The 12,513-nt window shown below is 37.7% G+C and overlaps 4 protein-coding genes across 4 annotated transcripts; 2 read left to right on the forward strand and 2 right to left on the reverse strand.

Annotated features, from left to right (window-relative positions):
- Positions 1-20: 20 nt before the first annotated feature.
- LOC100636362 (cullin-associated NEDD8-dissociated protein 1-like) lies at positions 21-7,371 on the reverse strand. The gene is made up of 33 exons (XM_019994005.1): positions 7,266-7,371; positions 6,993-7,162; positions 6,299-6,411; positions 6,032-6,135; positions 5,610-5,778; positions 5,374-5,503; positions 5,221-5,326; positions 5,114-5,164; positions 4,917-5,020; positions 4,598-4,749; positions 4,367-4,493; positions 4,173-4,260; positions 3,916-4,013; positions 3,760-3,871; positions 3,583-3,676; positions 3,201-3,450; positions 3,110-3,143; positions 2,960-3,059; positions 2,752-2,888; positions 2,650-2,707; positions 2,507-2,592; positions 2,394-2,459; positions 2,249-2,344; positions 2,116-2,183; positions 1,964-2,058; positions 1,759-1,915; positions 1,453-1,567; positions 1,131-1,277; positions 961-1,077; positions 696-878; positions 578-638; positions 319-465; positions 21-260 (listed from the first exon to the last, which is right to left on the reverse strand). Exons 1-33 carry the CDS (start codon positions 7,305-7,307, stop codon positions 124-126), a joined length of 3,714 nt encoding a protein of 1,237 aa, XP_019849564.1. The 5' UTR covers positions 7,308-7,371; the 3' UTR covers positions 21-123.
- A 12-nt stretch (positions 7,372-7,383) lies between these two features.
- LOC105311957 (protein fem-1 homolog C-like) lies at positions 7,384-9,530 on the forward strand. Its single transcript, XM_011404211.2, has one exon. The coding sequence runs from the start codon at positions 7,428-7,430 to the stop codon at positions 9,471-9,473; it is 2,046 nt and encodes a 681-aa protein (XP_011402513.1). The 5' UTR covers positions 7,384-7,427; the 3' UTR covers positions 9,474-9,530.
- Positions 9,531-9,614: 84 nt separating this feature from the next.
- LOC105311936 (anaphase-promoting complex subunit 10-like) lies at positions 9,615-10,999 on the forward strand. The gene is made up of 6 exons (XM_011404180.2): positions 9,615-9,854; positions 10,182-10,242; positions 10,289-10,381; positions 10,515-10,585; positions 10,691-10,786; positions 10,851-10,999. The coding sequence occupies exons 1-6, from the start codon at positions 9,724-9,726 to the stop codon at positions 10,933-10,935; spliced, it is 537 nt and encodes a 178-aa protein (XP_011402482.1). The 5' UTR covers positions 9,615-9,723; the 3' UTR covers positions 10,936-10,999.
- Positions 11,000-11,664: 665 nt separating this feature from the next.
- LOC100631818 (serine/arginine-rich splicing factor 2-like) lies at positions 11,665-12,512 on the reverse strand. The gene is made up of 2 exons (XM_003384766.3): positions 12,214-12,512; positions 11,665-11,978 (listed from the first exon to the last, which is right to left on the reverse strand). The coding sequence occupies exons 1-2, from the start codon at positions 12,510-12,512 to the stop codon at positions 11,768-11,770; spliced, it is 510 nt and encodes a 169-aa protein (XP_003384814.1). The 3' UTR covers positions 11,665-11,767.
- Between the last annotated feature and the right edge of the window lies 1 nt (position 12,513).

The raw sequence follows: 12,513 nt of genomic DNA on the forward strand, positions 1-12,513 counted from the left end.
TCTTAGCAACAGTAACTTGGTAATAATTAATAATCATTATTAAAGAGAAACACAAAAATCACAACACAGTATTAATACTAGTAACATGCACACTAAAATGTCAAAGAATGTCAAAATTATTAATTAGCTAAGGTCCATCGATTCATGTCTAGTAGGCGTGGCCGCTAGGGTGGAGTCCTGTCGTACAGACTCGTATAAAGCGGCAGTGTCAGCATTTGATTTTATTTGCTGGACGAACTCCATCAACTGAGAATTCTTATCTAATAAAAATAATTAAAAATAAAATAATTATTAATCTCTTCTCTCTTTCTCTCTCACCAGCGTCTGGTATAGCCAGGAGTGCTATAACACATCTAATGGCCGATCTCTTCATCTCCTCTTGCTTCTCAAACTCTTGTTTGACGGAGTTGGCTTTAACACGAGACTGTACTGTAGCACGTAACGGCTCCAACAGCTTCTCAATACCTTATGATATAAAACAGTAATGCATGTAACAATAATAATGAGAAAATGGGTAAGATAAGAATGAAAAGAGAGAGAGCACAAGGGGACAAAATTAATAGCGATATATTCTCACGTTGTAAAACTGTAGTTGGTCTTAAATACGAGAGACGAACGAGCAACAGAAAAGTTAACATCTAATAATAATAATAATAATAATAATAATAATAATAATAATGGTCACGCAGTTTAACCTTAATATCATAATGATCACGCAGCCCATCCTCAACGTGATTAATAAACTCAAAGACGTCAATACGAGTCAGACAGGTCTCCAGGAGCGTGTACATACACTCAAATGCTGCCTTGCGAAGATCAAGACCATCATCAACAGTGTGTTTGAATGGACCCATTTCAACTTGTCTGATCAGCTCTTTCTGTGAGTGGAATAGGAGGAAGAGAGAGAGAGACAGAGGAGATAAAGTGATGGACAATTTTGAGTAGCAGCTGGCTCTTTACTTTAACTTTAGTTTCATTGTATAGGTTAGGTAGTATAGTGTCTAACAGATCAGCAATCAGCGACGGCTTATTATGAGCAGCTGAATTAAAGGCAACTAGTGACATACGTCTTACATTCTATTTAAAAAATTTTTTAATAAAAAAATTAATATTAGTAAATTTTAGCTCACCAGATCACTGTCACTGATTGATTTCATAAACTCTTCGATGCAATCTTGCAGCTGTGAGTCGATTGGGTGAGGCTGGTCAGATATCGTGTACTTGAAAGCTGTTATGACTGTGCCTCTCACATGAGCTGATTCGGAGGCTAAATTTTCCTACAAAAAATGGAGACAAGACGTACGTACTTAAGCATCAATCAATTAAGGAAAGCTCTGACAACTTTAATAGACTGATCTATTCTTTAAAACATAATATAATGATATTGTGATCAACTTTTATACTAATCAAGTTTTTGCTAAGCACTGCCACAAAGTTGCTGTTCTGTATTACTTTTAGTTTAGGCAGGAGAGTCTGTGGATCGACTAGTGTCAGTTTTCCGACGCATTCGGCAACAACATTCCTAGTACCCTCCTCTGTACTTTGGAAATGATGGAACAAAACATCCCTAAAAGAGGGAGGGGGGAGAGGAGAAATGAAAAAAGAATTACAATAAAAACATTGAATATGTTAAAAGTACAATAAAAACAACATTGAAATCATAATCATACTGCTTCAACACAATTTTAAAAGTTGTTCAAAAATCAGGTAGTCCCAGGGTGTATTTCATGAAAATTCTTCATCCTCTAATAGACTTACCATATATGTACAACATGCTGCTTAAGCTTGTCATAGACAGCATTGCTAATAATCTCTTTCAATGAATGTAACAACAAATACTGTCTCTTGGGACTCGACTGTATCTCCGTCAATATAAATGGGAGGTACTCCCCAAGATTACCGGAACTGATGCAGCCTAAAAGAGGAAGGGACCATGTGACAGGTCATGTGACTAACGACCGACCTAGCGAGTACGAGGCAGCTGATCTTAGCTCCTCGCTTGGCGAACCAAAAACATCAATGACCACAATATGAAGAGATGAAATGGAGCTGAGATCACTAGAGGAAGAAGAGAAATGTAAACTGGTGTACACATATTGATGATGTACGAGCTACCATTGTTTCCCTATCTCCCCTATTGAAAATAAAGCTAATAATTTTGAAGGTTCGCTAGCCTCGGGAGACTAAATAGAAAATGAAAAGTAACAAGAAACTAATAATTAGCCATGAGATCAGATATAGCGTTTACTTGAACATCAGTCATGAATTTAGTGACAACGCTTTGTATGTTGTCAGGAATAGCAACACTTATGACTGCAATGCATCTCGAGAGACTTTGATACGCCTACATGTACATGTACATAGAGTCATGTGATAGTCATGTGATGCTGTACCTGTTTGTGCAGAGTTGGAGGAGCAGTCGCTCCGGACTGGAGTCCTTGTACATGTGATACTAACATCTAAAATTGATCATAATAAAAATTAGTAATAATCATAAAAAATTCACTTCAAAAATATCTTTAAATCGGAGACCAGCGATATCAAGGAGGACAAGCTGAGAGAAGAAATTAGCGACAGTGTTCAAAGGATTACCTAAAGAGAGAGAGGAGGAAGGAATAGTATAAGTACAAGTAGAAAAGACAGTTAAACCTTGAAGCAACGAAGACAGCAGCATTGTCATGATATTAGGAAGAATTGAGACTTTTATCTAAAAAATAATAAAATCGCCAGTTGTATAACTATAATACTCACTCCATCCATGGATGAAGGGCTGATGTTCATTATTGTGCATATCAATGATATGACGTGTTGTGCTATATGGAGATCATTATCACTAATCAATGGGGGAAGCTCCTCTAATATCTGCTTAATTAGGTCCCTTGATATAGCTATAATGAGAAAAAAGAAATATCAAAAAGGATTAGTGATTTTATGTTTGATTTTAAATATTGTCCTTTACCGTAGGAGTTCATTAATTGTGTGAGACAGGCAAGTGTTGCTAGCTTCAGATCTCTGTGATTCTTACGAAGGAAAGTTGCCAACAAAGGGACAGTATCAGCCTAGAGGAGGAGGGAAAAATAGCACCTGTACTAAAGATGCAATTACTAACCAGAATCATGGTGATATCAAGTTTTAAAGGCGACCTAAAAACACGAGAAATTGCTTGTATCCACAAGTACTATAGATAGTCTAGCTCCTACCTTGATATTACGGTTAAAGCTCTGACAGTAGTTAATCTTGTTATTTCGTTGTTGAGTCGATTCACATAAACTGGCAGACACTGTGATAGTTTTGACTCCAAGCAGTCTCCGAGGTTAGCCAGTATCTGGCCCATGGCAGTGATGGCTCTTTCTTTGACCTCTTGGTCAATGTCTGCAGCTGAAAGCCTCTTCATTGCACACTCGTAAATATCTTCGGCAAAGGAACCGTAATTGAATGAAGAATCATCATCTAATAATAATAATAATAATAATAATAATAATAATAATAATAATAATAATAATAATGAATACATCCAATTATATATATATTATAATAGATTAACCACGCCCACTCATTAATCGACCACACCCACTCGTTTACCTAATGGACGAATGATCTTTACAATTAGTTGCAGGACCAGTAAAGCTTCTGATGTTATCTTATAAAAGCTGTCATTAACAGCACGAATAACAGCCTATCACAATATTATTTTAAAATAATAAAATAATAAAAATTCGTAGAATAACTGATAAATAAATTAAGAGTCTTATGACTAACTGGTATAATGGTATCGATAAATTGATAAAGAGAAGATGGAGAATGATTAGTTAGTAGCACATTAAGGAACATCAATGTATCGATCCTCATGTTTGAAGACGAGCCAGTATCACTATAGTAACCAAAAATCACATGACTATCATATGATCAACTAACTTGAGACAGTAGACAATACCAGGGACAAGATGGCCGACTTCTTTCTCAAGTGCACCAGGAAGGACAGTAACTAGATCAGTTAGCAGAGCAAAACAACCCTGGAGGGAGGAAGGGAGGGAGGGAGGAAGGGAGGGAGGGAGAGAGAGAGAGAGAGAGAGAGAGAGATGGGAGCAATAAAAGTCCAACAAAAAGAAGTAAAATGTGGGGAAAAGGATCAATGTCAAAAGTGATCATAATTATTAGCACTAATTGATTACTTGTCTTGCTTTGATGCTTTTATCCTTCAACTGCTTGTGAAGTGACTTAACTATCAATGGAACCTGAGTCTGTAATAACGACAGAGGGCTACAGGGAAAAGAAATGTAATATGTAAATGTAAGAGAGATATTTAAATGTAAATGTAGACGATGTATATGTACATGTACATGTACATGTATATTAAAGAACTAACTTTGTTTCTGACGTCTCCATCACGTCACTGCTACTAATACTACTATTATTGCTATTAATTGGTTTATTGATATTCAATAAAGCTCGATACGCTAGGAATATGTCACACCTCACATTCTCTTCACGTTCTAAAACAAATAAATAAAAAATACACAAGAATTAAAATGTTCAGCAATACCTGAATATCAATCAATATATTCCCATGCTACAGTACATGTGTATATAAACTGACCTTTGAACCTTCCGATAAGAGCGGGGGATATTGTGGTATAGAACTCAACGATGAGATCAGGTCTGGCCGTGTGTATGGCAGCTAGAGTCTTAGCAGAGGCCCTCCTAACCTTCCAGCTAATGTCATCATCATCGCTGTAGCTATCATCATCCCTAGTTCAATAGCAATCATAACAGCTAGCAAATATTTTTAAATATGCATGTAGAACATTTTTATTTTTCTGTTTTCTCTCTTACTCACCAAATATAATTTATTTATTGTTATAAATAGCAGCAATTTTTCGAACGTGTACATCTATAGCATTTAAATTTTTTCTTACTCATCAAATTCATCAGTTTCCATTGCTTCTTCCTCAGTCTCGTCATCGCTCTCATAATTATAGTTTGGATCATGAGCCAACAGCTGGAGGCAAACTTTAATTACCTAAGGAAAGGGTCAATGTGTACATGTACATGTATAATATAAGCAGAGATATATGTACATGTACATGTACATGTAATAGTAAAAGTATCTTACATCATTTAAATTTGGTGAGATTTCTCTGAAACACACTAGCACTTCAAATGTCTAAAAAAAGAGATGATGTATTTATGAAAGAGAATAGAGAGAGATTTCTCCTCCACCTGTAGACAGGATTCTTTAAGTTCGTCATCTTCCGATTTCACAAAATTCATTAAAACAGGAACGATAACATCCAAATATGGTATAACCCTCTGACCAGACTGACGACTAAAAAAATACCAATCAAGATAAGCCACACCCACAACCACACCTACCTAATGGCTCCGATACACTGAATGAAAGTTCTAGTGTTGATTAAAGAGGATCCATCAGTTTTTAGATTATTCAGTAACAGAGTCATAATTGAATCGTAGAGGTCCTGTGAACAACACGACGACAAAAAACCTAACAAAAAATAACAAAAATAAATCAAATTTAATATTTAATAATCAAGTATCAGCGACTCAGAATACACGCCCACTTACACTAACGATACACGCCCCCAACTCACATAATGCCATGTAGGCTCTTTTCCTAACGGAGACAGGTCTGGGGTCCATTAGGAGTGGCATCAGTGACTCCTGGAGCTGCTGGTGGTAAGAGGTGAGGAGTACACCATAGCGATGTATCAGATCACCCAAAATATCCAAACCCTCTAATAGTACATACTGATTCAATGACTGGAGAGAGAGAGAGAGAGAGAGAGAGAGAGAGAGAGAGAGAGAGAGATGGTATAGAAGCAACAAGTTAAATTTCATAAAATTGCTTTAATGATACAATATACATGCACATGATGTTAGCAACAAGAAAAATTGATAATAAATACATATCACATGTACATGCATGCACGACAAAATAGTAAAAATTAAGACAAATTAACAAAAATTTCATGTACAGTGTACATGTACGTGTAGTACTAATGACTATTCTTACTGGTTTGTCAATGGAGTTGACTAATTTATTTGTTATATTTTTACATACAGAACTAGAGACATTAGAGGAAACAAATGGCAACTGGGATATAACCGTCTTTAAACCTAATAAATAATAATAATAATAATAATAATAATAATAATAATAATAATAATAATAAATCAGTAATACATTATAATAATAAATAAACAATTAATAAATTAATAAATATTAATAATGATGAATAATTAATGAATGACATTAATTAATGTTTTAGGAGGTTCTTACCAACGCTAGATATGTCCCTCAGTCTCTCGTCATCGGAGAACATGTTACCACACAACTGGTTGACAATAACTTCAACTTGACCGTCCTTAATCTTACAAACTAAAGGGCCAAGACTGAGGAGGAAAAGAGAAGAGAAAGGAGAGTATGGTAAAACAAAGTAGAAGGCGGGACTTTGGCCAGATTTTTAGTAACTTTAAAAATTCATGAAAAATCTGAACTTGATCGGAATCAGCTCAAACTTGTTACACAACATAAAAACATGTATATGCATCAGAATAAATTATAAAAATGGAAAATTCTCTCCTTGTCATTTTTGGTAAAATTTGGCCTAAGACCCTGTACTATAGTACAGGGACTTTGGCCCAATTTTCGAGTAACTTTAAAAATTCATAAAAAATCTGAACTTGATTGAAATCAGCTCAAACTTGCTACACAACATAAGAACATGTATATGCATCAGAATAAAGTATAAAAATGGAGAATTCTCTCCTAGTCATTTTTGGCAAAATTTGGCCGATGACCCTGTACTATAGTACAGGGACTTTGGCCCAATTTTTAAGTAATTTTAAAAAATTCATTAAAAATCCAAACTTGATCGGAATCAGCTCAAAATTTCCATACCTCATTATACAGAGGCTACACTGCAATGACTGCATGTACATGTACATTCAAATTCCCTTCCTCCGTTCCTTACCATCTAACGGCCAGGTTCTGTACTTCTCCATTTTTATCTTCAACAAGACGGAGTATAGCCTGCACCACCTTCCTCTCGCTGTCATCGTCAAGTTTAATGGAGTCACGCTGTAACTCGGTCATTAAATCATTCGTCGCCATGAAACGAAAGTCCTTATCAACTGAGCTCATCTGTGGGAGGAGAAAAAGGCGTGGTCAAGCATAATTATAATTACTGTTCCAAAAATTATAATTATTATAATGCATCATTAATATTATTCTACAATAAATTTACCTTGTCCAGTAGTGAAGAGATGTGATATGGTGATGTTGCCATAATGGAAAGAGACCTTCTGAGCAAAGGAACGAGAATTGAGGAATTCAAGCACAAGTGTGCAGAAGGATCACGTGATGCACTTGACCACGCCTACCAACCAATAATCCCCGCCCCTTCACAATGGCGTCCTTGTTAGAAGGCGTGAAGAGAAAGAAGTCTCTTTCCTTCCAGTTTTCAAAAGAAAACTATGAATCTTTGTGTACTCATGCCCAAGATGGGGATATGTCTAAACTTGTCTCCCTCATATCTCTTTACGACTCCACTTCCTTCGGTTCTGCTACCTTCTGCCCTGATCCAAAGCAACACAAACCCTCCCCTTTCGTCCTAGCAGCACAATACGGGAGACTAGAGACCGTCTCTTACTTTCTAGACTCCTTTGGGCACATAATAGACATAGATCACGGGGCCACTATAATCTCCCGTACAACAAGGAAACAGGTACATCACGCCACGGCCCTGTGGGCCGCCTGTACAGGAGGACACATTGATATCGTCAGGCTGTTAGTTAGCAAAGGTGCCAATGTCAATAAAACGACTCTTACGCGGTCGACGCCACTCCGTGGTGCCTCGTTCCACGGTTTCATTGACGTTATGAGGTACCTCATTAAAGTCGGTGCCGATATTAATACACCTAACTGTATCGGACAGAGCCCACTCTGTATTGCCGCCATGAGAGGAGAAGTAGAGGCTGTTAGGTTTCTTGTTCAAAATGGAGCCGATACCTCCCAGCATACTATTAACGGCTACTCCGTAATGCACCTAGCAGCTGCTAAGGGTAAGGATGAAGTCATCTCTTATTTACTAGAGGTGGGAGTGTCACCAGGATTCCATGAAGCCAAGCCATTAGAGAAAGGTTATGTACCTTGTCCTCTCTTCCTGGCTGCATCAACTGGACAGACTAAAGCTGTGATGGTCCTCATGAAGCACAAGGACTGTCCTCTTTCTTGTCAATCTGATGCCAACTTGCTCCTGGCCTCAATGCAATGTGAATTAAGAAAAAGGCTGAGATTTACCGAACCGAAAATACAAATGTACTGGGAAGAAGGATTACGTCTAAGAGAAGACTATTCCCTCTCTCCCTCGTACCTCCCTCCTCTGCCAGAGTATAACAATCGGGTTGAGATACAGACTCTCGAAGAGTTGCAGTCAAACTGGTTCAATCCCGATTTCTGTCGTCTTGACGTGTTTTATCAAAGCCTCATGATTCGCGAGAGGTGCATGGGGCGTCTTGACCAGGGACTCATTTACTTCCTTATACGGCGTGGCTCGTATTTCTGTCACGACAGGCGCTACATTGAAGCGGAGCAGCTGTGGGAGAGGGCAATGAGTATGGAGATCGAGGTCTGTAACTACGAGATATCCCACGGCGAGTATGGACACTGTGAAGGTATCATGAGAGACCTCGAGAAAGACCTTACGGTCTACTCTGAAGGTATTTGCACCATGCTACAGGCCGGATATGAGCCAAACTTCACTCAATACATTAACTACGGACTGAAAGAGCTTGAGATACTACAACAGCTGGGAGAGAAGGCCGACTGTGAGGTTATAGACTGCACGACACTCCTCGGACTCATAATGGAGATATTCCTCTCTTGGATAACTCTCTCGTCTTACGAGAATGACAAAGGAGCCTACTCCTGGCCAAAAGAATGCGATGCTTTAGGTCGGGGCTTTGTCTCGAAATATCTTCACTATGCACCTGGAACGACTCTCCTTCACCTTTCACTCACAAACTTTAACATATCGGACCAGGAAAATAGGAAGATACTAGATCGATACGTTGATCTACGTGGACTCATTCTAGCACTACTAGCCTGGGGGGCAGATGATGTCCTCGATATGCCCAACAGCGAAGGAAAGCGCCCGCTACACGTTGCACTCGATTTATCAGTAGAATCGGGCGATATTGAAGTACTCTCTCCTCTCATTGATTCAGGTCCTCATCTTGATGCTGTTGACTCAAATGGAGTCACAGTCTATGAAGCTGCCACCATGGACATTCATAAAGTCCTTCTCTATTCTCACGGGCCTTCTCCTCTAACTTGCTGTGCCGCTAGAGTCATCGTTAAAACTGGTATCGATTATTCGGGGCTCCCGTCTCATATTAGGAAGTTTATACGGATACATGATAAGGAGTTTGTTATGGAGAGTTTTGCCCACTAAGTTTGTTGTTATTATCATTATTATTATTATTTAATTATTATTAGTTGTATAATAGTAATTAAAATACAGTGTTATGTTTAATATAATGTATACTATCAATCATTCAAACAATTATAATTATTTTATCATTATTATTAACCATCTTTATTATTTTTTGTTTTAAAAATTAATAATAAAAATTTGAAAGGCTTATCAGTCTAAATTTCGCAACCAATATCTTACTCTATCTACTATCTAGGTGAAAATTAATATGATGGAGGAAAAGGCTCGTGAGAAAGGATTGCTTGAAGTTGGTGGTAATTGTGTATGGTCCATATCAACATGTAAGCCAGGCTATGGAGTAGCTAATCTCAGAGACAGATCAATCGAGACTTACTGGCAGTGAGTTAATGAAGCAAGATCAGATTAAAATTGCAAGCATGCTTTATTAAAATTATTATGGTATATAATGGGTGGAGCTCCTATAGTATCTTATGTTGTAAGCACTATTTATGCATTTACGTTTGCTGCAGGAAACTCCGCCCATTGTCATCGCAATATTAATATGTTGAAAAGCCATTTTGTGTCAACACCAATGACATTTAAAATAAGATGTTAGATAATGCCAGATTCAACATAATTTACCCCATCACTTTTGTAACTTTAAAAGAGCTTGCTACAGTACCAAACCCTTTACATCATTACACCTACTTTTCTATGTCTTTGTAGATCAGACGGTCCACAACCACATTACATTAACATGGAGTTTCTTCACAACACCTCACTAGAAGTGAGTTCATTCATTCATTGACTTTATTGTGTTGATCTCCCTCAAGTCAATATGTATATATACTGATTATTCTCAAGATGAGAGCTATACTCCTAGCAACATTGTCATCAAAGTTGGCAATCACTTCCATGATCTCACGGTTAGAGCTACTTACATGTACAATCTATCGATTTTTTTGCTGAAGTTAAAACTGAAAATTGATCAGAATAACCACTATACTACTATCAAACATATTCAACTAAGAGTATTTAATATTTTTGCTTATACTGCAGACAGTAACTAGCCTAGAGCTTGAAGAGCCCATGGGTTGGGTAACAATAAAACTAAAAGATTCAAAAGACAGGCAAGTCGAATGTCATCATACAAACTATATATTACCCAAATGTTAAATGCAGCTCAATTACTGTTTTGCTATTATGTTCTTTCCCTTTTATCTTACACTATGAAGGCCAGTAAAAGGATTTGTGTATCAAGTATCAATACTGGCCAATCACCTCAATGGAAGAGATACACACATACGTCAGATCAAAGTGTATGAAACAAAGTAGGACTCTAAACATACATAGGCTGTAATGCTGTATTTTGATGTATAATTATACTCATTGCAGGACACCAGCCAGTGATGACAGCATTACAGGATCACAGAGCATGTTCACCGATAGACTAACACCATTTTATACTCTAAGACAATAATACATGTACATACACTGTATGTAATGCATTCATTTATTCAAACACTCTTGTCTCAATCTCTCAATTTTGATGTATAAATGTACTTATAGAGTTTATTAAGGATTGCTATGTGTAGATGGAAACATAGCATTCATCATCTTTTAAACCAGTAACTTTTACTGTTCAACAGTAGTCACTATTATCTCAAACACTGGTACTAAATACTGCAGGGGCTTCTGCTGGTACTAAAAACTGCATGGAAACAACAACAGCTTCTGCTGGTTCCCAAGTACAGTAACACTGCTGCTAAAAACTAAAACAGCAAGGGAAAACACCTCCTTAGAGCAGCGGGTTACGAAACAACAACAGCTTCTGCTGGTTCCCAGGTATAGGTAATACTGCTGCTAAAAACTAAACACTGCAAAGGGAAACACCTCCTTAGGGCAACAGGTTACAGGCTAACAGCCACACACTGATATACTGGCATCATCTGGTATATCACACATGTACAACTGCACTGCTATGGCACAAAAGATCTGTAGCCACACCCACTGCACTGCTAGATCAGCAGCCACACCTACTATCATGCAGCGACATCTACTATAATAATAAATACAAAAACAAGAGAACGTGTAATTAATATTATAAAATTGTTAAATGAATCTTATTGAAAAGTAAAATAATGTTGCTGTATGCATGCATGCATGAGCAAATACTTAAGGAAATTAATTGTGTTGTTATTAGTGTGTGTGTTTTAAATGTTTATTGTCAAGCACAATAACTTACTTACTCAAAGAATTAAGTAGTAAAGGAAGAGAGTAAAGAGACTCCATTTCTCCTTTCTTTAATGTCGTCAGGACTGCTCCCCTTCGTAATCTCTTTGAGGACTTGCAGAACGCTGACGTGGCGACTTTGAGTACTCTCTCGGGGGAGTACGAGAACCGGAACGAGATCGGTCGTGCTTGGGAGAACGGGAACGAGACCGTGAGCGAGAGGGTGTCCTCCTACGCCTCCGAGGAGAAGGACTACGGCTACGAGAGTAACTTCTAGAACGACTGCGATACCTAAGGAATGAGAATTAAATAAAAACTGCACAATGGGTTATTTCATTAAAAAAAACTTTCAGTGAATAGCTTGAAAAAAACATGACAATGAAAATGCAGAATTTTGGGACTAAGCAAAAAATTGTAAAACAACATATACATGTACATATACATGTATATGGTATTCAAATATGTTATGTTTAATAATAATACCAAGTTGCAAATTACTATCAACCATAATACTAATATCACATACCTGTTCTTTCTCCCTCCTCCTCCTCCATAGTGGCGTCCCTTGTTTTCATTTGGTCGTCCATAGCGTGCCAACTGCACTCTCATTTCCCGTCCATCAATGACGTACCCGTCCAGTCTCTCCATAGCGTCCTCTGCGTCTCGTTTCTCGTAAAACCTCACGAAAGCAAAACCCCTCGATTCCTTAGTGTACGGGTCCCTTGGTATGTAAATGTCCCCAACTTCTCCGTACTTCTCAAATATTGGTTTTATCTCGTCGGGGGTCATCCTAAAGGAGAGGTTGTCCACTTTAAGGCTGACCATA

This window comes from Amphimedon queenslandica, unplaced genomic scaffold, assembly GCF_000090795.2.
Source record: "Amphimedon queenslandica unplaced genomic scaffold, v1.1 AMPQUscaffold_13484, whole genome shotgun sequence".
In the NCBI taxonomy this organism is placed as follows: domain Eukaryota; kingdom Metazoa; phylum Porifera; class Demospongiae; order Haplosclerida; family Niphatidae; genus Amphimedon; species Amphimedon queenslandica.